The sequence below is a fragment of the Amphimedon queenslandica genome, unplaced genomic scaffold (genome assembly GCF_000090795.2).
Source record: "Amphimedon queenslandica unplaced genomic scaffold, v1.1 AMPQUscaffold_13482, whole genome shotgun sequence".
Lineage (NCBI taxonomy): Eukaryota > Metazoa > Porifera > Demospongiae > Haplosclerida > Niphatidae > Amphimedon > Amphimedon queenslandica.
Window position 1 is genome coordinate 141,563 of NW_003546282.1, and position 22,378 is coordinate 163,940.

The 22,378-nt window shown below is 36.1% G+C and overlaps 6 protein-coding genes across 8 annotated transcripts in view; 4 read left to right on the forward strand and 2 right to left on the reverse strand.

Moving 5' to 3' along the window:
- LOC100633671 (zinc transporter ZIP6-like) overlaps positions 1 to 5,683 on the forward strand; it is a 20,096-nt gene extending 14,413 nt beyond the window's left edge. Inside the window, exons 1-8 of one of the 2 annotated variants that reach the window (XM_019994105.1) lie at positions 3,362 to 3,491; positions 3,550 to 3,661; positions 3,822 to 3,983; positions 4,038 to 4,225; positions 4,346 to 4,576; positions 4,653 to 4,884; positions 5,109 to 5,299; positions 5,353 to 5,683. In XM_019994105.1, coding sequence (XP_019849664.1) covers positions 3,408 to 3,491; positions 3,550 to 3,661; positions 3,822 to 3,983; positions 4,038 to 4,225; positions 4,346 to 4,576; positions 4,653 to 4,884; positions 5,109 to 5,299; positions 5,353 to 5,547 — 1,395 coding nt within the window. In that variant the 5' untranslated portion in view covers positions 3,362 to 3,407 and the 3' untranslated portion in view covers positions 5,548 to 5,683. Of the gene's footprint in view, positions 1 to 3,361; positions 3,492 to 3,549; positions 3,662 to 3,821; positions 3,984 to 4,037; positions 4,226 to 4,345; positions 4,577 to 4,652; positions 4,885 to 5,108; positions 5,300 to 5,352 lie in introns of those variants that run through there. The other variant, XM_019994107.1, reaches the window with a different exon arrangement.
- Positions 395 to 3,322, forward strand: LOC100640913 (zinc transporter 2-like). The gene is made up of 7 exons (XM_003384838.3): positions 395 to 1,035; positions 1,296 to 1,442; positions 2,082 to 2,235; positions 2,305 to 2,560; positions 2,612 to 2,717; positions 2,770 to 2,904; positions 2,955 to 3,322. The coding sequence occupies exons 1-7, from the start codon at positions 669 to 671 to the stop codon at positions 3,134 to 3,136; spliced, it is 1,347 nt and encodes a 448-aa protein (XP_003384886.1). The 5' UTR covers positions 395 to 668; the 3' UTR covers positions 3,137 to 3,322.
- Positions 5,684 to 5,770: 87 nt separating the features above from the next.
- LOC100633799 (zinc transporter 2-like) lies at positions 5,771 to 9,357 on the forward strand. The gene is made up of 7 exons (XM_019994104.1): positions 5,771 to 6,447; positions 6,544 to 6,690; positions 7,806 to 7,959; positions 8,271 to 8,601; positions 8,653 to 8,758; positions 8,811 to 8,945; positions 8,999 to 9,357. Exons 1-7 carry the CDS (start codon positions 5,898 to 5,900, stop codon positions 9,232 to 9,234), a joined length of 1,659 nt encoding a protein of 552 aa, XP_019849663.1. The 5' UTR covers positions 5,771 to 5,897; the 3' UTR covers positions 9,235 to 9,357.
- A 117-nt stretch (positions 9,358 to 9,474) lies between these two features.
- LOC100633926 (zinc transporter 2-like) lies at positions 9,475 to 11,146 on the forward strand. Its single transcript, XM_011404257.2, has 7 exons — positions 9,475 to 9,608; positions 9,658 to 9,804; positions 10,031 to 10,184; positions 10,275 to 10,539; positions 10,593 to 10,698; positions 10,761 to 10,895; positions 10,950 to 11,146. The coding sequence occupies exons 1-7, from the start codon at positions 9,488 to 9,490 to the stop codon at positions 11,099 to 11,101; spliced, it is 1,080 nt and encodes a 359-aa protein (XP_011402559.1). The 5' UTR covers positions 9,475 to 9,487; the 3' UTR covers positions 11,102 to 11,146.
- Positions 11,147 to 11,164: 18 nt separating this feature from the next.
- Positions 11,165 to 21,037, reverse strand: LOC100634054 (RAB6A-GEF complex partner protein 1-like). 2 transcript variants are annotated; one of them, XM_019994112.1, is made up of 30 exons: positions 20,750 to 21,037; positions 20,550 to 20,657; positions 20,123 to 20,208; positions 19,817 to 20,067; positions 19,547 to 19,677; positions 19,310 to 19,401; positions 19,164 to 19,252; positions 18,803 to 18,953; positions 18,695 to 18,743; positions 18,320 to 18,532; positions 17,857 to 18,012; positions 17,692 to 17,730; positions 17,391 to 17,588; positions 17,030 to 17,201; positions 16,757 to 16,876; positions 16,581 to 16,681; positions 16,277 to 16,429; positions 15,939 to 16,145; positions 15,836 to 15,882; positions 15,587 to 15,711; positions 15,335 to 15,477; positions 13,794 to 13,880; positions 13,633 to 13,717; positions 13,389 to 13,475; positions 13,143 to 13,311; positions 12,854 to 13,015; positions 12,371 to 12,771; positions 12,157 to 12,195; positions 11,763 to 12,102; positions 11,165 to 11,549 (listed from the first exon to the last, which is right to left on the reverse strand). In XM_019994112.1, exons 1-30 carry the CDS (start codon positions 20,894 to 20,896, stop codon positions 11,222 to 11,224), a joined length of 4,476 nt encoding a protein of 1,491 aa, XP_019849671.1. In that variant the 5' UTR covers positions 20,897 to 21,037; the 3' UTR covers positions 11,165 to 11,221. The 2 variants fall into 2 exon arrangements, with proteins under 2 accessions (XP_019849671.1, XP_019849669.1); XM_019994110.1 differs by having other exon boundaries at positions 16,757 to 16,879.
- Positions 21,038 to 21,214: 177 nt separating this feature from the next.
- On the reverse strand, positions 21,215 to 22,196 carry LOC109580676 (uncharacterized). Its single transcript, XM_019994113.1, has 6 exons — positions 21,976 to 22,196; positions 21,790 to 21,880; positions 21,702 to 21,742; positions 21,458 to 21,600; positions 21,346 to 21,391; positions 21,215 to 21,299 (listed from the first exon to the last, which is right to left on the reverse strand). Exons 2-6 carry the CDS (start codon positions 21,843 to 21,845, stop codon positions 21,250 to 21,252), a joined length of 336 nt encoding a protein of 111 aa, XP_019849672.1. The 5' UTR covers positions 21,846 to 21,880; positions 21,976 to 22,196; the 3' UTR covers positions 21,215 to 21,249.
- Positions 22,197 to 22,378: the final 182 nt, after the last annotated feature.

The window sequence follows — 22,378 nt, forward strand, 5'->3', positions numbered from 1 at the left end:
TTTGTCTACATAGCATGAAAGTGGTAATTAAATGTATATTATATATAGCTCCCGGAGTTAAAGCTATCTTCATTCCACTCTCATGATCCTGATGCTACTGAACAACTTGAGTATACAACCAATCAGAAAATTGGTCATGGCTTTGTGATTGGCATCGGATTTTTGATTGCATATCTAGTCTTACTCACTGTGTCACTGAATGAAGAGAACCTGAATAATTTGTTTTAAATTATTTTGCTAAGTCTTTGAAATAAATTATTTATAAATCTAAAACACTAAGCCAACCATTATACTGTCATGTTAGTACAGTATGGTTTCATAATTCAGATTATTTTGATAATAATTAGAACTAGTAATTAGATCAAAATACAAAATACGGCATGAACATTGAACAAAGTACAAACAATGGCTGTATGTAGGCAATGTAGTGGCTTTTTGGCAAACATTGTTTGGCTGCCATAATTGCACACGTCTTTATAATTGAGGGTCCACTGCACACGACACTCGATGACTGGCATCAAAGGAAGAAGCCTTCATCTTGCTGCTTTACAACTCAGCAAGAAAGAGAGAGGAAAGGGAGCCGCCTCGAGTTTGTGTCTTCGGTCAAACCAACGCTTTTCGAGAAGCTAGCTACCTTGTTATTGTCATAAAGGTTGCCTGGATTAGGTATGGCTACTTCGCCATTTCGTGAGATCTCTTCTGAGCCAACTCCTGACTCCACAGAAAAGGGCTTTTTACTCGGGCACACTCGCTCGCCTATATCATTTTGTAGTTGTGGCAGTAGTTGTAAGAAGTGTCAACCTTCATCTCCCCTCCTCCCTACCACACACAAAGCTAGTTATGGCTCTACTTCGAAATTTTCAAAAAACTCTTTATCTCCTGGCCCTTCTCTCAATATTGCGCCAGGCGATGTAGAGGCGTCCGTACGTTGTGGCTGTCATGTTAAAGTGAAGGATACTACAAGCAGAAAGGCTCGCATTAAACTTGTTGCTGCTTGCGTCATAGCACTTGCTTTCATGATTGGAGAAGTAGTTGGTAAGTGTTAATGTGAAACTGTTAATAGCTGCTAACACCTAGTGTTAATTGTTGGTGACATTCATAAAACAGTGGCTACATTTTTATAAGTACTTTTAGTTGCACTGAGGCTAGTGCAATGTCAATTGACATTGTTTGGGCTGTGGCTTTGTCTCTAAATAGGGCAGGATGAACTTATGGTTTGTCTTTGATGCCTAACCTTTGGTTTGTTTAATTTTGAAAATTGCATTCCCATCTGATGATGTTGTTTCTCTTTCCAGGTGGATATTTCTCTCACAGTCTTGCAATAATGACTGATGCTGCTCACATGCTGTCTGACTTTGCTAGTTTCTTAATTAGTTTGTTTTCTATTTGGATGGCAACAAGACCTCCTTCCAAACGAATGTCATTTGGTTGGTATAGAGCAGGTAAAGAAGCATAATACATGCACTTCTTCCTTGTTTTTAACTGTATGCGAATCTGGTTAGCCAATTGATGTCTAGGAATTTCATTAATGCTGATGGCAATTGTCTAAATTACCAATAATTTATATTTACCAAGAATTTTAGCTGTTGTGTAATTAATTGGCACCAAAATATCAGTGTGCGCCGTACAGTGAGTATACAACTACCGGAGTACCGGTACCTGTAGTATACACAATGTAGGTGGCACTACCATGCATGTTCATGAGCTGTTGTTACTGTATCATTAATTTTGTCTTTATATGCCATGGCAATGAGTTTAGTTCAATGAATGATGCAATTTATGGAGACAATTGAATCGGCTCAAAAATTGGGCCAAAGACCCTGTACTATACATAGTCTTTGGCAAAATTTTGCCAAGATTGAAAAGGAGAGAATTCTCCATTTTAATATAATATGTTATGATGCATATACATGTACTTATGTTGTGTAGAAAGTTTGAGCTGATTCCAATTGAAATTGTTTTTCATTTTTAAAGTTGCTCTAAAATTGGGCCAACATATAGGGGGATTTGGCCGAAAACTGCTAACATTTTTGTATGTAATGTACTTTATACTTGACTCTTTTTGATTTTATTCTTTTTAGAGGTAATGGGAGCTGTGATATCAGTCCTAATAATATGGTTGATCACTGGTGTACTAGTATATGAAGCTGTATTAAGAGTGATACATTATGATAACAACATTAATGCTGATATTATGCTAATAACTGCCTGTGTTGGAGTATTTGTTAATGTATTGTAAGTTACATTTGTATTTGTAAATACTTTGAAGATTGTATTTATATTTATATTGTTTCTATTACTCAGAATGTGTACAGTGCTCCATCAGCATGACCATGGACATGGACACGGGCACGGACATGGACATGGACATGGACACGGGCACGGACATGGACACAACAGTGGGGAAAAAGATGATCACACTGTAACTAAGAGTGACGGTAAAAAAAGAAAGAGGGGAAGTGGTAAAAATATCAATGTCCGTGCTGCCTTTATTCATGTCATTGGTGACCTTATTCAAAGTATTGGAGTTGTGATTGCAGGATACATCATTAAGTTCTTTGTAAGTTGCATACTGCTACTTTTATAGTACATTGTTTCTTAATTTCTGTAGCCTCAGTGGCACATTGTGGATCCTATCTGTACCTTCCTTTTCTCAATCCTTGTAATAATATCAACAATAAATGTACTCAGAGATGCTATGCTAGTACTAATGGAAGGTGAGGGATTGGTTTGTTTGTATGGCTTGATAATGTATGATTATTTGTGTAGGTGCTCCACGTAATATTGATACTGAAGCTGTTGAGAATGATCTTAGAGGATTAGCTGATGTTGAACATGCCCATAATATACACATTTGGTCATTGACAGTCAACAAAGCAGCAATAGCTGCTCATTTAGCAATCAGTTAGTTATTTCACAGAAGAGTATGTGTTATAAGAAGTTACCTTTTGCAGAGAAAGAAGCAGATGTTCAAGCTGTCCTAACAGCTGCTTCTGAAATGTTAAGAAAGAATTATGGTTTCTCAAATACTACGCTACAAGTTGAGCACTTTCAAGATGAGATGGAGACCTGTGGGCCTTGCCAGTTGCGGAAAGGCAGTACTTCTTTAAGCGAAGAAAAGAGTATCAAATTATAGTTCTATCATCATCGTCGTCATCTTGTCTTCATTGATTATTATTTTTATTGTTGTTGCTATTATTATAATTATTAAACTTGTGATCTAGTGTATCGGTTTTTTGGACATCATGTTTGTAAGAGCTATAGCTTCAAGTCCATAGATACACTGCAACTTAGTGTAAACTTTTCATTTTAAATAATAAAACTTGAGTGGCTAACGCTATTAAAATTTCAAAAAATTAATTTTTGAAGAAGCAATCACCACGCGATCGAGCTCACACCTAGCGAAAATGAGTTTTGCGGCATTTCCGTATCTCTTGCTGTTATTATTATTTTGTGCTTATCTTACAACAGGAGAGGATACTAAAGATACAGTGAGTAAAAGTCCTGGGTACGGGAGAAGTTTTAAAGGTTATCTTTCTCCTTTTAAAGCCTGACCTGTCTATTAGCGACGAGCTATTTGTGAGTCAGTTGGATAAAGCCGCCACTTTTGTTGACCGCTCAACTTACAGTGTCTGTAGCAATGGAAAATGGACTGATTCGAGTGAGTTTTTGCTAAAAATAATAATAACAATGCAGAATACAATAAATAATAATAAACTAGCTATGTAGGTGTGGTCTAAGGCTTTTGTTTGGTAACTTGGATTTAATTTTTGTTTCCATTTCATAAACGTACATCAAATTTAATTTTCTTTTGTTACCAGATGATCAAGATGATAATTTTATCCACGTGTCCTGTCACTCAGTCTATGAGGTGTGTGGTACAACACTAATGTACATGAGCTCAGCACTGAACTTGTCGTTAAGCCTCAGAATAAGTGGTGATAGTAATGGCACTAATAACAGCCATTCAAATCCAGCAAAAGGTACTTTGTTATAATCTTTGAATCATCTCTCCCTCTTTCCATCCTTCTCTATAGCTTATGGTTATGGTTTTATCATGGTTTCTGTCATATCAATGTTATCATTGCTTGGTCTGGTTCTTGTCCCATGTCTAAATGAAGAAAATCCTTTAGGCCAGTTAATCAGTAGATACCTATTGACAATGCTGACTGCTATGGGAGTATCAGCTTTGCTCTGTGATGTACTATTTGAACTCCTACCTACTGTAAGTCATTAAAGTGCTGAGCTGTTTATTTTTGCTATTTGAAATTAATTTTACATTTTTATCAGAATCTTTATCATCTCTCTATCTTCTTTCTCTCCTCCCCCTTCACATTCCGCCTAGATATTCCATATTAGTCATGACCATCCACATGACAATGATCATGTTCAAGGGGAGATTACTCACAATGAAGCAATCTGGAAAGCCACTGGAATAGCAGCTGGTGTCTTTGCTTTCTATTTGTTGGAGTTAATACTTCATTCTTTGATAAACACAGCTGCAAAGAAAAATAAGACTGAGGCTATAGTCCGCTCTGCAATTGTTGGCGATAGAAGACCGTTGATATCTACTTGTGTAAGAGACAGTAATACAGTTTACAAAGTACATGTACATTCTTGTTTTAAAGCGTTTGCTTTTATTAATTTTACAGAATGGTGAAACTAATATGGAAACTCGGCGAGTTAATAACAACACAAAGACATTCTGTCAGAAGGTTTGTTCTTTTAGACAGGTCCGTCCTTTAGCTTGGATAATATTGATTGGAGATCTAATGCATAATGCTGCTGATGGTATTGCTTTGGGAGTTGCTGTTTCCCAAAGTCTTGCTCTAGGACTAAGTACAGCTTTTGCTATAGGCCTCCATGAAATACCTCATGAAATGGGTTAGTACTGTGAATTAGTTAATGATATTAATTATTAATAATATTTTTTTGGCAAAATGCAATGATTTTAATTGCAAGTAAGTACACTAGTATCTATTAAGTACATGCAGTAGTGTATATCTACGTTATAATCAAACGATTTTTGAAAAACACATTTTACAGTAGCTTATTGATATCCTTATGTCATGCCATGTCTCATTAATGATTATTTTCATTTCTTGTAGCTGATTTTGGTATACTTGTAAAGTCAGGGTTGCATTGGGTCACTGCTCTTATGTTCAATTTCCTTTCATCACTGACAGCAATTGTTGGGTTTTTCATTGGCGTTGCTATTAGTACTAACAGTGCTACTTCTAAGGAATGGTTGCTGGCTATAGCTGCTGGTTCATTCCTGTATATTGCTCTTGCTGATCTGGTAAGGAGCTATTCATAAATATTATATCACTTGGTAATTTTGTTACTATATAGCTACCAGAATTGAGACTTGATTCATCTCATAATCACGATTCTTCTTCTCCTGAACATGAAAGCCATCTCAATCATTATACTTGTTGTCAGAAAACTGCTCACTGTTCTGTCATATTAATTGGGTTTTCTCTTGCTTTTGCAGTGTTACTTGCAGTCTCGCTGAACGAAGAGAGACTTAATAAAATTTTTGCGTGATGATGACTATTTTATTTATTTATCATCCTTTATTTATTATTATTTTTTGTACTTACAACTAAAACAATATAGGCTGGCTCACGTGGGATGCAATCTAAATTATAGAAGCCATGATTAAGCGTAGTAGATGACCTGTGGATTGTGATGAAAGTCATTATTTTAGGTATGCACACGACACAGAATGGTCAGAGTCATCAGGCGGGACGTCGCCACTCGCCATTACGTTTTGAAATCCAGCAAGTGAGTCGCAGACGCAGAGTCGGTGCTTCAATTCAATTTCAAACAAAGAGTCCTTTCTCCTTGGATCTATTCCGCTCCCGTCAGTACTCTAGACTACCAGAACCGGGGCGATGAGTTCTCCGATAGACATTACCGTTTCCTGCTCGGAGCCTGCCCTCTTGCCTGAAAAGGAGTTCATGATTAAGTCTGCCACCATGACACCCACGGCCCAATCTCACAGAGACTTTTTACTCAATACTACACTCGTCGACAGAGACACCCTCTCACCAAACTGCACCTGTAGCCAGCCTGATGCGAGATCTGACGAGTGTAAGAAATGTGTCCCTTCTAGTAAAAGTAGCAGTAGACCTGTGGGTAGGGACTCATCTCCTGTGTTACCCCTTCTTCCTTCACAGTCCGCACCAAAGAGCCTAACTCTATCCAGAAATGTGTCTACTGGGCATGAGTCTGCCTCATCCAGTCCCTCCCCAACAGAGGATCATCCTCTCCTTTCTGAACAAGTAAATTCTATTAATGCTGATCTTAGCGAGGATGCCGTGGACAAGTCCATACGTTGTGCCTGCCATGTTAAAGTGAAGGATACTACAAGCAGAAAGGCTCGTATTAAACTTGTTGCTGCTTGCGTCATTGCACTTGCTTTCATGACTGGAGAAGTTGTTGGTATGTTTTTGAAATTGAATGCATTTTGAACTCATTCGGTTTCCTATCTTCTTCTCACTATCCCCCTCCATCCCATCTACCATTCTCTCTCCCCAGGTGGATATTTCTCTCACAGTCTTGCAATAATGACTGATGCTGCTCACATGCTGTCTGACTTTGCTAGTTTCTTAATTAGTTTGTTTTCTATTTGGATGGCAACAAGACCTCCTTCCAAACGAATGTCATTCGGTTGGCATAGAGCAGGTAATTAAGCATACATTACGTGTACTTAGACTGGTTCTTGGGTTAGTGCTAGACTATTGAGTATGCATCTTGCATTATGTATGATAATCAGTTACAATGCAGTGATAATGAGGATTAAGACAATATGAACAGATGGTAGTACACATACCAAGGTTAACAAGAAATAAAAATTCATTTTATTCTCTACTACATACACTGGGCTGTTAAAGCAAGCGTAAAATTGCACATGAAGACTTGTACTATGGTTTTGCTTTGGCTTCTCTTGTTAAATTTGCACGTCTATGTATATATAAGTTTGCATGTTTTTTGTAATTTTGTTACGAGCAGTTTATACCGTAACTACATGTCAGCACCGATCGCAGCAGTACAAAGCAGGTCAATTGTTCTTCATAATTATATTCACAGTAATGACAACTGATATGATAGCAGCATAGTCACACACACCTACGTACGTACATACGTAATTAACATTATGGAGTATAAAAATATTGTTTTTGTGCTAAGATATTGATTTTTCTAATTTAAAGTTTCGCTTAAGTTCTTTCCTTTGTAAATCTAGCATAGACTATCTCCTACTGTTATGTATGCCAGTGCCAGTGTTTTGCTTGTAGAGCCAGCTAGGTACACATGCTATGCATGTGCAATGAGTATTTTTTGTGGTATCACTTTTCTTGGATAAGGGTTCATCCTCCAAATGCAATATATAAGAGCAATAAGACATTTCCCTTTACACTAAACAATATTAATACCTTGTTTGTGATAGGAAGTTAAGTGTTGTAGTACAACACCTCATCATTCAACTGGTTACTGGATATACTTATACCAGTTCACTCCAAAATTGGATCAAAGACCCTGTACTTAAAGTACATAGTCTTTGGCCAAATTTTATGAAAATTTAAAAAGAGGGAATTTTTCATTTTATAATTTTTTCTGATGCATATGCATGTACTTATGTTGTGTAGAAAGTTTGAGCTGATTCCAATCAAAATTGGATTTTATATGAATTTTTAAAGTTGCTTAGACTATTATAGTACAGGGTATTGGTCAAAAGTTGCTAAAATTTTTTGTATGTAATGTACTTTATACTTGACTCTTTTTGATTTTATTCTTTTTAGAGGTGATGGGAGCTGTGATATCAGTCCTAATAATATGGTTGATCACTGGTGTACTGGTATATGAAGCTATATTAAGAGTGATACATTATGATAACAACATTGATGCTGATATTATGCTAATAACTGCCTGTGTTGGAGTATTTGTTAATGTATTGTAAGTTAACCATTAGAAGTACATCTATACTATGCATGGAGATAGGCAAATTTTCTTTTATTTTATTTTTTTCATTTTTTGCGACTCACTGTATAGCTGGTTTGCTGGAATTTGCTGTTCATTATCAAAGTTAATGGTTATATCAACAACTCACGACTACACCAGAAAAATAAATTTAGCACAAAATTGCAAAATACAAGTCCCCACAATATTTTCAGCTATACACTACATTGACAGTAATAATATTCTCCATTGTTTTTTAATTGTTATTTGTTGTATTACTTTATTTTCCTTCTTTGTCCAATCCACAGTATGTGTATGGTATTGCATCAACATGATCATGGACATGGTCATGGACATGGTCACGGTCACGGTCATGGACATGGTCACAGCCACGATGATGAAGAATTAGGAGAAAGGATTATCAAGAAAAGATGGTGGCATAAGCTAATGCGTAATCGTCGTCATCATCAGGAAAATGAAGAAGAGGAAGACTATTATGTATCAATTAGTAGTCAAAGTAGAAAAAGAAAGAGAGGAAGTGGTAAAAATATCAATGTCCGTGCTGCCTTTATTCATGTCATTGGTGACCTTATTCAAAGCATTGGAGTTGTGATTGCAGGATACATCATTAAGTTTTTTGTAAGTTGCATACTGCTACTTTTATAGTACATTGCTTCTTAATTTCTGTAGCCTCAGTGGCACATTGTTGATCCTATCTGTACCTTCCTGTTCTCAATCCTTGTAATAATATCAACAATAAATGTACTCAGAGATGCTATGCTAGTACTAATGGAAGGTGAGGGATTAGTTTGTTTGCATGAATTAATAATGTATGATTATTTGTGTAGGTGCTCCACGTAATATTGATACTGAAGCTGTTGAGAATGATCTTAGAGAATTAGAGAATGTTGTGCATGTCCATAATATACACATGTGGTCTTTGACAGTCAACAAAGCAGCAATAGCTGCTCATTTAGCAATCAGTTAGTTATTGCACAAGAGAGTAATACAAAGTTACTGTGGTGTTATTTTGCAGAGAAAGGAGCAGATGTTCAAGCTGTCCTATCAACTGCTTCCAAAATGTTAAGGAACAAATATGGTTTCTCAAGTACTACACTGCAAGTTGAGAACTTTCAAGAGGAGATGGAGACCTGTAAACCCTGCCAGCAGCAACATGGGGGCTATGAGAGAAGGAACAGTGGAAGGAGAAGGAACAGTGGGATGTTTTGTAATGATCCAGAAAGAGCTATTAGTCCTACAAGACCTGTGTAAAATGTACATACTTATTTCACTTAAAGCTATAACTGGTATTATTTATTAGGTGTGACACTATATATTTTGATCATGTGTTTCTGTTTTATTTTGTTTGAATTCTAATAAAGAAATTATTTTTAATCATGGACAAATAATTAATAGTTAAAGTAATAATGAATTTTTACATCCTGTTTCATAATGACGAACAGGATGTAGTGTAGTGATAATTAATTATTAGTTAATAATTATTATAAGTGCAGCAACAATCACAATGGAAAGCTGTAGTTGTCACAGAAAAAGGATTGATGAGAACAAGAGCAATAAAAAGGCCATCCTCAGGCTAGTGATTGCTTGTGTTATGGCTCTAATTTTCGTCATTGGAGAATTTATAGGTGAGCCACTGAAAAGTTGTCATGTTCAGTTGATCACTTATAATCTTAGGTGGATACTTTTCTCATAGTCTTGCAATAATGACTGATGCTGCTCACATGCTGTCTGACTTTGCTAGTTTCTTAATTAGTTTGTTTTCTATTTGGATGGCAACAAGACCTCCTTCCAAACGAATGTCATTTGGTTGGTATAGAGCAGGTATGTAAGAGTGCATGAACTGAAGATTGAAAGTTGTGCCACGCATAATGCAGAGTTTTGTGGAAATCAATATCAAAGTCACTTATGACTGCCATATATTATAGAGCAATGTAATTTTATCAGTGAGTACCTGTTATGTATATACATTGGTTTGCAGCCAATTAAGAACATAGGAATTGGCAGATTGTACCACAAATTATCTTTTCTGTGTAATTATATTATACAGAGGTAATTGGAGCAGTTGCTTCTGTTTTTGTTATTTGGATCATCACTGGTGCACTGGTATATGAAGCAGTGAAAAGACTGATTCATGACGATGAAGTGATTGATGCTGATATAATGCTGATCACAGCCTGTGTTGGAGTCTTCTTCAATGTGTTGTAAGTATAATAATAGCTGTGCAGCATGCATGATGTATGTACTGATTGCTGTCACTGCTCAGCAACTATAACTTATCATTATTTTTACAGCATGTGCAGTGTTTTGCATCAACATCATCACGAGAATGAGAATGGTGGCTCGTTGTCTTTGTTAGAAAATGAAGAAAATGACGAAAAAAATTGTTGGCAGAAATTTATTCCACGGTTAAGTAATAATGAGAAAAAGGATAAATCAAGGGGAAAAAAGAAAAAAATTAGTAAAAATATCAATGTACGTGCTGCTTTTATTCATGTTATTGGTGATCTTATTCAAAGCATTGGAATTCTAATTGCAGGATACATCATTAAGTTCTTTGTAAGCTGTATACTTGCCAGAAAATAGCTAATTTCCAATTTTTTTTATTGCAGCCTAAAATGCATTTCATAGATTCAGTGTGCACCTTCATATTCTCAATCCTTGTCATCATATCAACATTCAGTGTACTGAGAGATGCTGTACTCGTACTAATGGAAGGTATATGATGTGAAATGCCGTGTTGTCATTAATTTGTATAATACCAATTGTATTCATGATAGGTGTTCCATATAACATTGACACTGATGCAATAGAGAAAGCTCTCATGGATTTACCTGATGTGGCACTAGTTCACAATATTCATGTATGGTCATTGACTGTAGATAAAATAGCAATAGCAGTTCATATTGCAGTCGGTTAGTGTAATCCATACATTAATATTGAGTTCATTTCACTTGTTATTGGTGAAGGTAATAAATCTGATACTCAAAGTATATTAACAGATGCTTCAAATATACTAAAAACTGAGTATGGATTTTCAAGCATTACCATTCAAGTAGAACACTTTCAGAAAGAAATGGAGACTTGCGAAACTTGTCAAAAAATACCACAGTGGAAGTAAATGCTTATATAATTATGCTGATGTTCGTAAACAATAAAAACTAATAAGATGATTTTTTGAAGATTTCAAATTTATAAATTATCATCATTAATAATTGCAAAAAGGAATATTTATAATAATTCAGTTTATAACACAGCCTCCTGTCTCGTCCTGTTTCTGCTGTTGATGTGCAGTTTCTTGAGAAGGTGTATCAGTTTTGTTGCTGTTATTTTGCTTCAATATCTTTTTATTTGTCTCTGATGGTGAAGTAGGTTCTCCTCCTCCTTCTACTCCAGCACTCCCACCAGTAGATTCATGATTCACTAGCAAATCAAGAGGATCACTGCCAACTCCTGTTCCAGCTTGTAGCTGTGCTTCACCAGGTGTCTTTTTCATATGATCTACTAATGATTGCTGCCATTGGCAAAGGATTGGAGTGATGAGTGATAGGAAAGGCAGGTACCCAGGGCTATATAAGAAACCAAATAAAATAATGTAACAATTACTTAGTTTTTTGTTGTAATTACATGTACATGCATGGCTGTGATAGATCAAGTTATTTTGCATTTACATCACAGTAAATCAAAGCTAAAAGTTTACATATGAATTATTTGCAAGAATAGCTTTCACTTATTCTTCTAATAAAAATAATAAATACATGTAAATGGTTGTCATTTCTTACCAATTGCTAGCTGCCCATTCACTAAGTGATGACACACCAGTCATTATCCTACTGTCAATACCGGATGGGAACACAACCCCCTCAATCCTCTCTTCATCCTCCAGTAGCTGCTGCATGTGAATAAACACGGTAGAGTCCTGGAGCAATATCCCTAATACTGCTGCCCATTCAATGCAATAAGACTGAATGCTAGCATCAACAAAGTATCGTATCTCTCTCTCTGATTGAACAGTTCTTGTCGACGTAGTCCACACTGTTGTCAATGAAACGTCCTCCTCCCATAGGCTTGGGTCATCGTCTACAGTTTCTACGATTGATTCAGAGTCGCAAACTTTGTCAGCTACAGAAAGAGAGAGGAAGAACATGTGAGAGCCAACAATTATACAATACTTACATGATGTAGGCTTGATAAAATTCTCTGAGCTACCAGTACCTAATAATAATAACGGAGAGTAAAAATAAGGACTCCATTACTATTATTATTATCATAAAAATTTAAATTACAAAAAGATGATTGTATAGTTGAATATTTAATTATTTTGTAATTGCAATTTGTGTGCTAATCTACAAAGGCCCAGGAATGAAGTTGCTCCAAATACTAAACGAACCTCCAGAGACTTTGGAAGGAGTTGAGCTCTGAAAGATGACCTCTTGGATTAACTGTTGCTCCATTTCAGCTTCTCCTTTTCCTTCTTCATTGACTGCTACCACCTCTACCTTCCCATTGGTTCCTGGAATATTCAGATCAGGGGGTCTGTTGGATCTCTTCAGACCCAATCTAGAAGAACTTTCAAGCGAGCTGTCAGGATTATCCTCTCTATCAGGAGTTACTCTAATCTGCTTGGGGTCCGATACGACAGGATAGTATCTCGTGTTGCTGCCCAGTCCACTGGGCGTGGCAATACTAGAGGGCGTGGTCAGGGTAGAGGAGGGAGGAAACGGCCAATGAAACTGCTTGTGGAGGTCACACAGAACCTGAACATAGCTATCAATGCAGGCAGCTCTATGCCTGAGGAGAGAAAGAGAGGGAGAGAGGGAGAGAGAAAAAAAGGGAAACTAATAAATATATTAATTATAAACATTATTACAACCTTTCTTTGGCCATCCATTGTGGTATATCGAATTCTAAGTGAGCGGCAAAGAGCCCAAGGTCTGAGAGTGAGGCTGTTGTTAGTAGCTTGCGAGCGTGACGACAGAGAATGAGTTCTATAAAGAAATCCTCTTTAGTGTCAACATCCAATGCAAAATGAGGCCTGGGGACAGAAATGATGAAAAGTGGTACACGGTACATGTATAATAACAAGTAATCAAGATAATTTTAAAAATATAATTTGTACATGAATATTATAAGCATTTTAAAAATCAATTTATAATAGTAACCTCTTTATAATTTTTCCCGATGAGTCGCAATAGTCTCCACTGATGCTAACCACGCCTGATGGGTTACCGCTGCTAAGGTGATCCCGCGTTACCATAACAACAGATTGATCAAGGTCAGGAAGGTTAGAAACGGGAGACGAGAGAGCATTAGCTCCGAGAGAACTCGGACCTACGAGGGTGACAAATAAAACTGACCTCATATCTCAAGCAATGTATGTGTATGTGTCCATATTACTGATACTGTACCTGAGGGTTTCAACGGCTTAGCACCGTACGGGGTTGATGGTGTTGGAAGAGAAGACACAGGAGAGAGAGGGGAGAGGTCACCAGGCCCTATAGATATATATATTGTGCTACATAATAACAGGCACAAATAAAAATATTCTGCTCATGTAGTAGTGCTTAACAGAACTTAAAGTACCGTACATAGAATGGAGTTTAAGGTACATTTGTGTGATGTGTGTATATATACATGTACATGTACATGTACCTATTCTTTTAAGGAATCTAACAAGATCTTTGGCTAGTTCCCACTGATTGTTATCAAGAGATGCATCAAGGAGACGTGTAGCTAACTATAATGATAGGCAATAAACATTAAAAAATAATAATAGAAGTCTTTCGCCTCCCCCCTCTCTCTCTCTCTCTTACATGTCTGCTGACAGCAGGTGGCTCGAGGTTTTGAATTATTATGAGATAAGAGGCAGCAGTTTTGAGTCTTGAATCAACCAAACAAACCTACCAGAAATAGAACATGCAGGTGTATAAATACAATGTACATATATCTATGGTACATGTACATGTACATGTACAACTGTAATGGAAAATAGTTTCATAAAATTAGAACTACATGTACAGGTACATGGAGGTGATTTCAGAGCCATAAAAAGCATTTTTAAATGATCATAACTCAAAAATTTGTGCTCAGAATCACCTCAAACTTTCTACACAGCATAAGGACATCAATGCGTATCAGAAAATATCATAAAAATTGGGGATGATTTTGGAGCCATTTTTTGGAAAAAACCATGGGCTATAGCCTTGGGTATTTTTCAGAAATTTGATATTTTTTTAAAATGGCTGTAACTTGAAAAATTGAAGTCGGAATCACCTCAAACTTTCTATACAGCATAAGGAAATCAATATGTATCAGAAAATGTAATAAAAATTGGGAGTGATTTCGGAGCCATTTTTCGGAAAAAACCATGGGCTATAGTACATGGATTTTTCCAGAATTTTGGCATTTTCTTAAAATGGCCATAACTTGAAAAATTGAAATCGGAATCACCTCAAACTTTCTACACAGCATAAGGACATCAATATGCATCAGAAAATTTAATAAAAATTTGGGGTGATTTCGGAGCCATTTTTTGGAAAAAACCATGGGCTATAGTACAGGGATTTTTTCAGAATTTTGGCATTTTCTTAAAATGGCCGTAACTTGAAAAATTGAAGTCGGAATCACCTCAAACTTTCTATACAGCATAAGGACATCAATACATATCAGAAAATGTAATAAAAATTTGGGGTGATTTCGGAGCCATTTTTCGGGAAAAACCATGGGCTATAGCCTTGGGTATTTTTCAGAAATTTGGCGTTTTTTAAAAATGGCTGTAACTTGAAAAATTGAAGTCGGAATCATCTCAAACTTTCTACACAGCATAAGAACATCAATATGTATCAGAAAATGTAATAAAAATTTGGAGTGATTTCGGAGCCATTTTTTGGAAAAAACCATGGGCTATAGTACATGGATTTTTCCAGAATTTTTCCATTTTCTTAAAATGGCCGTAACTTGAAAAATTGAAGTCGGAATCATCTCAAACTTTCTACACAGCATAAGAACTTCAATATGTATCAGAAAATGTAATAAAAATTTGGGGTGATTTCGGAGCCATTTTTTGGAAAAAACCATGGGCTATAGTACATGGATTTTTCCAGAATTTTTGCATTTTCTTAAAATGGCCATAACTTGAAAAATTGAAGTCGGAATCATCTCAAACTTTCTACACAGCATAAGAACTTCAATATGTATCAGAAAATGTAATAAAAATTAGAGGTGATAAGCATGTATATGCATGATATCTCCTGAATATTGTGTTTTTTCAAAATTAGCCAGTTTAAAAAATGGTCATAATTTTTAATTTTTTCTCAAAATCAGCTCAAATTTTCTATACAACAAATGTTCTCACTTCGAACAGGTCCTTGGGGTTACCCACGGCTGCAAAGAGGTAGTTCCACAGAGCTACCTCAGTCTTCCTAGCACAAGAACCAACCGTCTCAAAGAAATGAGGAAACTCCTTAATGAACTCAATAACTCTTGGTAATAATGCGTCTAAAAAAAGAGGGGGAGAAGGAATGAAATTAAATAATAAAAATTTCAAAGAGGAAATCTTAAAAACGATGCATACATATTTCATTCTCGTGCTTTCATGCTTTGGTACCTGGTATGGGAATAGAACCTGGTGCCTCCTCCTCCAATATCTCGTGAAGCATCAGCTCAAGTATATGAGCGAAATAAGACAAATGAGCATGAGTCCGAGCTATTTGGAGGGCATGGCTACCTAAACTGTAAGAAAAAAAAACACAAATTATGAATGTACATGTACATGCGCATTTATGTACACGTACATATCTATATTACATGTACATATCTAGTATTACATGTACATGTGCATGTGCATGTAACTTACTTTCTTTTTAATAATTGTCTTAGAATGTGATTCAAAAACAAACGAGTCTTTGTAAAAGATAAACGATCATAAAAAAAGGACATTCAAAGTGATATCAACTCACAATTCTTCTAACATTAGTAGGTGGGAAGTAAAGGGGTGTGGTCAGCGAATGGTCGGCGTGAAGAGGTTCGTGTGACACGCCCACGATTATTGCTTCGGAGAAGAGAATGGTCTGAGGGAAAGAGGAGGAGGAGGGAAGAGTTAGCATTATCCTCTTGGACAGGAACGTGGGATGGGTCTCCCCACGGGGATACAGTGGAAGCCACACCTACAAATAAATTAATAATAAAATTAAAAACCGTAAATTCACTGATTTTATGATTTTATGTTGCTAATACATGTACATTAATTAATCATATCAATTTTTCTTTTTAATTAAAAAATTTTAAATTGACTAACTTTAATTCCCTGAGCTCCACATGCCACCCAAAGAGACTCCATCATGTGATTTGGTGACGTCATGTGGGTTTGGTCAATAGGCGGAGTCCAAATAGCCTCAACTGAAGGAGCAAGACTGACCGGATTAGAGAACGACCATTGGATCTCATCGTCCTAGAAAAACAAACAATATTAAGTACAAGTATGACTAATATACAGTGTTTCTGGTATTAATTAACACAAGCAGTGAGAGTAGAGTAGATTTACATTGTATATAATGAGCATTTAATGAACATATAGTGTGTGTGTGTGTGTGTGTGTGTACCATAGATTCAGTATCAGTGGTAGGTTTCTCTCTCTGTATCATCACAACACGTCCACTTATGTTAAGTAATACACTATTCAACCTGTTCATGTCATCACCACCTTAGGGAGGGAGAGAAAGAGAGGGAGGGAAGAAAGGGGAATTAAATTAAAGAAGAACATGATACTTAAAGTTACCAGCGACAGGCTCTGCTCGTATTGTTGAAGGTACTATTGATACAAGACCTAGAACCCAGGGACGAGTTACGAAGGAGACAAACGACATCACATGTAATTTAACGATCGACAAAGAAGGAACTACTGGAGAGAGAGAGAGAGAGAGAGAGAGAGAGAGAAGGAAAATAAATACAAGAGATAAGAATAAAAAAGCACTACTATAATTCTTCATTTTAATTATTTATTACAAAAAATTATTACAATTATTATTATTATTATTTCACACGTGTATACATTTATCTGTGTCATAAGAGATGCTCATATTATAGAGCGTCAGTGATAGATCCCTAGTTGCTATAAGTAGGTGTGGCCCCAGCACATTGAGTCTCACTGGAGATGATACAAGACGCAAAATATGAAGACAAGTTGACGTGTCGAGATTTCTGTGCACAGAAAAGAACCGAACCTAATAAAAGAATTATTAAAATCACAAATATCAATATCAATATCAGAATCAATATTAATATCAGTATCAATACCAATGTCAACCAATATCAGTATCAATATCAGTATCAATATCAGTGTATTAATATCAGTATCAGTATCAATATCAGTATCAGTATCAATATCAGTATCAATGTTAATGCTGTTATACCTCATCATCAGTTCCATTGACACGACACGGAAACACAATGACGTCATCAAACCAACACAATCCTCCTCTACAGACCATACTCTGCTCCTGGAGCTCACTGCCAAACAGCTTCCATTTCCTTTTCTGTATCAAATACACAGCAAGGCCAGCTTTACCGGCAACTGCTACATAATCCCCTTTTGGACTAATGGCTGCATACTAACAGAAAAGAGAACAAACAATAATAATATACACTGTACATGTGATAGATGTACATGTACATGTGATAGGTGTACATGTGATAGGTGTACATGCACATTACCTGTAATGGCCAATTAAGCAACAAATAACTTGGTGGAACCTAAAATAACACAAAACCCACTATAACAGTATAACAATTAAGGCATTAAAATATACAAAAATGTACATAATACATGTTTGCACATACATGTACATGTACATGTAAATGTGTTTGTGTGTGTAATACTTGAATAATCTTCCATAGGGGAACTCCTTCCATCTTAGTGAGCTCGTTGCTCCCGTTGCTATAGTAACCAGCCCTAAGGTTACTAGGGGGTGGGGAGAGAGGAGGAGAGAGGTAGAGTCGATCGGACGAGTGAAGGAAGAGCTGCTGGTGATTGGTCTATGGAACAAACAAAAGAACACAATTGAAGACTTGGATTGAAGACTTGTACATGTAGCCACATGTACATGTAGTTGTATAAGTGGAACATGTACATGTACATGTATATTTAAGGAAGTAAAAACTTTGTCAATTGCTCAAGATTAAAATTTTGGTATGTGAAATTACAAATCTACTTACTGTACATGTACATGTACAAAATTATACTCAAAAACAATATTATGATGATTGACAATGTGTTACAGTGAATGTGTATTACCAATAGCAATCATACAATGTGTACATGTACATGTACTGTAGTGCTTACTATGACAGGGTTATTGATAAAGGCACTCTTTACAAAGTTAATGACGACTAAGTGACTCCCGGCAATGAGGACTTTATTATCTGAGGTGGTATCAGTGGAATCCTCTCCTCCTTCAGCAGCTGGAGTGGAGTGGACAAGGTGAGCTTTGTACTGGTCAAAGAGCTGCTCACCGCGTGGCAGCAACCATAACTGATAAGTATCTATCGACCAGACCTTAATAGAGGGAGAGAGAGAGAGAGAGAGAGAGGGAAAAGAAGGAGAAAGAAAGAAAGTAAAATATATGTACATGTATATGTAAATAAGCCAAAAAAGAATAAAAAGTGAGAAGAATGGAGAAGATATACTGTGTGTACATGTACATAGTGTAAATCTCACTAATGATTGTAATAATGTTGATTGTGACCGAAATAATGGAGTAGGTGTACTATAAAATAAAATAAAATAAAAATAATATAGAAAAACTAATAATCTTAGGAGACTAACCCTGGCTGATTGCCAAGAGAATGGAATAAAAGAGATCCAAAGACAGACCACATTGACAAACCGCCATTCTTCCAAGCCACAGCCAACACACTGTAATCGATAGGACTCCATTGAAGGCACTGTACTGCCCCTAACTGATACTGATCTGAGTCTGGGGAGAGAAAAAGGAATAATGGAGGAAAGTAGAAAGAAGTTTAACAGAGCTTTATTTACATCACTAAGCAATAAACATGTACATGTATATGTACATACAGTAGTCTAAACTATAGTAATAGAAATCAGTAGAAAACCACTACTACTTATCAACTGGTAGTACTGTACTAGTAGCTAGAGTGGGTTTAGTGTAGTAGTGTATGCTTACCAGCAAAGTGAAGCTTTGAGAGCTGAAGTGTGTTCAATTTGTTCCATGCTCCTGAGGCATCATCAAGTGTATACGTATCAATCAAACCACTAGTAATAATAATAATAGTATAATAATAATAATAATAATAATAATAATAATCTTACTTGGCACGCCCACACACAATCAGATTATAACGAGGATTGATGGCAACACAGGTAGCATCAGTAGTCTCCTTTAGCCAAACTCCTTGAAGTGACTATAGAGAAAATATTACAAATAAAATACATACACTGCATGTACTAACAACCATGACAGCAACAAACTTAAAGACAAAGATAGATAAGACATTATATGTATGTACATGTACAAGTAGAATAGATTCAAGTAGAGTGTAGCATTACTTTTGGCTCAAATTTAGCCGATTTCCCAGTCACAAATGCCGTCTTCCCATTTGATAAAACTATAGCAAAACCATGCAACTCGTTGGAACAAGATATATCAACTACTGACTGCAGCTCCCCTAACGGCTGGGCTAAGAAGAGAAAAGGAGAGAAAAAGGAAAATACAATTACAAATGTGTACATGAAACCATGAGTGAAATTGATTGAAAAATTTAAGCGTGACGAGAAAGAGAGAGAGAGAGAGAGAGAGAACTACATGTACATGCATACCTCTAGACTCTGGATACAGGTCATTAGAAAAAGGTAATGAACTCAAGTATATTGAGAGATTAGCATCAAAGACACCACTCCAACTAACACGATGAATTATACCAAGGTCACTACAAACCATCAGCTGCCCAACAAACGAACACATGACGCTAGTCAAACCGGATACCATGACCTCGTGAATCAGGTTCAACGAGACTTGCTCCAAAGGAGGGCCTTCGGAGGGTAAATCAAAACTGGGATTATTACGAGAACTAAATAAGGAGATCATGTGACGATCATGTGATTAGAGAGAGAGAGAGAGCTTACAGTCCGTGTTCCTTGTACGCATAACGGCCTCCCGAGCTATTCGGATTGTAGATTATGTGAAGGAAATACAATAAACCGTTTGAAGTCTAAATAAAGAGAAAAAAGAGATGTTACCATGTACATGTACGCTAAATGTGTACACATGCACCTAAAACACTTGAACACTTCTAGTATATACATGTGTACAAACTAGAATACCATATAGTTGGTAAATTTGGAGGGACTAAATTTCGGTGATTGGCGGATTTTAATTTGGCGAATTTGTGGTCACGTGCCATTGAGCATGCATATAATGGCTCAAAATGGTGGATTTTTATTTTGACGAATGGCTATCTAAACGCTAAATCTGCCAAATTTAATCCCTTCCAAAATTTCCCGCTATACAGTATAAAATGCCTCCCTCCCTCTCTCTCTCTGTTACACTCACTGAAATGGCTAGGCAGGATCCGTCGGGTTTAAGAACAGCACAAGAATTAACTCCATGTCTCTTGATATTACCGGGAGATAGTTTGTATGAGCTCAGTAGAATATGCAACTAAAATAATAATAAAAGAATAATAATTATTATTATGATCATTGACCAAATAAGGAAGTCAAATCATGACCATGTGTCATAATGATGGTTACCCTAGAGTGCCAGACAGCAATTGAGTGCTCCCTCAGCTCAAAGATAAGGTTCTTTGTCCTGTTCCTGGCCGTCAGGAGTTGTAATGGAGCCCCACCAGTCCCTCCACGACCATCAAGAACCAAAGGCCAACCTACAGGATAATACATGATGGATAGATGATGAACTTATTCTATTTGACGCGCACCAAAATAGGCCACGCCCATTAAGTTTTAATAAACCATGCCTTTTTGCTAATTCATTTCAGCCTTTTCTTGTGTTTTTTCTGGTGGCTTTTCTTTTTGCATAATAATTAATGATTTTGATGATAATTATAATCCCACCTGCCTGCCCACATGAGATTGACCTTTAAAAAATTTTAAATCAATAGCTACTAAAAACTAAAAACGCTAATTCAATACAATACTAACTATACTAAAACAATACACAATACTAAACAATAACTAGAAACAATACTAAAACACTGCTACTACTAAAAAACACTAAATATAATTAGTCCTGTTCATACATGCTTCATAATAATCTTGATCGACCCATCAGCCGCACTCTCATCTATGATGATAATAGTATAATAAAGTAATAACAACAATAGTCTGACCTTTTGTAGCAATGAAGAATTCCTCATTATTTATAGTCTCTAATACCTATAATAAACAATGAAATGTTATAATATCAACAACGAAAAATTTATTGATTGATGCTTTACTAACTGTATCGTGAACAACTAGTAAATTTTCATTCTTGTGCTTTAATAGAACTGAAGAAATGAGGGATGACTCTATAGAAAATTTTTCGGCGATATGGTCCTTCAGATGCGCAACACTGTATTCTTCCAGAAATACAGGATAATATGCTATGAATAGAATAATTGTGTGAACACAAAAAATAATAAAATATAAAAATGAATGGTAATTAGACAAAAGCTCTAAAAAATTAAAAATTATCGTACAATACCTGTGCCTTCTTCAAATGATATAAAGATGATTTTAAGAAACCTATAATGATGTGAAATTATGGGTAATGGTAATTAAGGGACACAAACCTTTTATGCAGAGTGTTATATAGCCTCATTCCATCAACAAAGCCACATAATTTCATTAACTCTTCACAGGTTAATTTTAGAAGGTCAATACCTGTATATACATGTAAAGGCAACATTTATAGTAAGCAATGTTTAGATTTATGCAGTTGTTAACATGTATTTTTGTAGTTTAACTGATGTACTCACGTCTATAATGAGCTAAGCTAGAATAAGCATGGGAAAGAAAATTGTTGTCAGCCAGCCACTGCCTTGTCTCAAGAATCAATGGATCTGTAACCAATGGAACCAATGGAACCAATGGATTTAACGGCTGGAGTTGTGATGCTGATCCTGGCTGACTAGCTGCAGGGAGAGGTAAGGTAGGCTCCTCAAGAGTTGGACTAAAAAAATAATGTCTTAAAAGTCACTTATGCATCAAAGTTGCATTAGGAATCATGCATTAGAAATAAAAAACAAGTTTTCCTTATAAATCTTACTACCTATTGCTTTGGAATGGCAACTGTTCCTCTGAGCTCTCAGTTAACAATGACACCTAAATTAAAATTATATTATAGAGTAGGTGCTATTATGATTTACCGGTTGCAGCTTA

Bases quoted from the DNA above. Each gene is read 5' to 3' on its own strand.
- LOC100640913 (XM_003384838.3), top strand. From the start codon at position 669: ATGGCTACTTCGCCATTTCGTGAGATCTCTTCTGAGCCAACTCCTGAC. The intron at 1,036-1,295 runs GTAAGTGTTAAT...TTCTCTTTCCAG, and splicing joins CATGATTGGAGAAGTAGTTG to GTGGATATTTCTCTCACAGT. The intron at 2,718-2,769 runs GTGAGGGATTGG...TTATTTGTGTAG, and splicing joins TATGCTAGTACTAATGGAAG to GTGCTCCACGTAATATTGAT.
- LOC100633799 (XM_019994104.1), top strand. From the start codon at position 5,898: ATGAGTTCTCCGATAGACATTACCGTTTCCTGCTCGGAGCCTGCCCTC. The intron at 7,960-8,270 runs GTAAGTTAACCA...TCCAATCCACAG, and splicing joins GGAGTATTTGTTAATGTATT to TATGTGTATGGTATTGCATC. The intron at 8,602-8,652 runs GTAAGTTGCATA...TAATTTCTGTAG, and splicing joins GATACATCATTAAGTTTTTT to CCTCAGTGGCACATTGTTGA.
- LOC100633926 (XM_011404257.2), top strand. From the start codon at position 9,488: ATGGAAAGCTGTAGTTGTCACAGAAAAAGGATTGATGAGAACAAGAGC. The intron at 9,805-10,030 runs GTATGTAAGAGT...TATATTATACAG, and splicing joins ATTTGGTTGGTATAGAGCAG to AGGTAATTGGAGCAGTTGCT. The intron at 10,185-10,274 runs GTAAGTATAATA...TTATTTTTACAG, and splicing joins GGAGTCTTCTTCAATGTGTT to CATGTGCAGTGTTTTGCATC.
- LOC100634054 (XM_019994110.1), bottom strand. From the start codon at position 20,896: ATGTATTATCCTGTAGGTTGGCCTTTGGTTCTTGATGGTCGTGGAGGG. The intron at 13,881-15,334 runs GTGAGAACATTT...TATTTCTGGTAG, and splicing joins ACCCCAAGGACCTGTTCGAA to GTTTGTTTGGTTGATTCAAG. The intron at 12,772-12,853 runs GTTGTAATAATG...TTCTCTCCTCAG, and splicing joins CAATGGATGGCCAAAGAAAG to GCATAGAGCTGCCTGCATTG.
- LOC109580676 (XM_019994113.1), bottom strand. From the start codon at position 21,845: ATGAAATTATGTGGCTTTGTTGATGGAATGAGGCTATATAACACTCTG. The intron at 21,601-21,701 runs GTATTGTACGAT...TTCTATTCATAG, and splicing joins ATCATTTGAAGAAGGCACAG to CATATTATCCTGTATTTCTG. The intron at 21,300-21,345 runs GTCAGACTATTG...TTATCATCATAG, and splicing joins ATTCTTCATTGCTACAAAAG to ATGAGAGTGCGGCTGATGGG.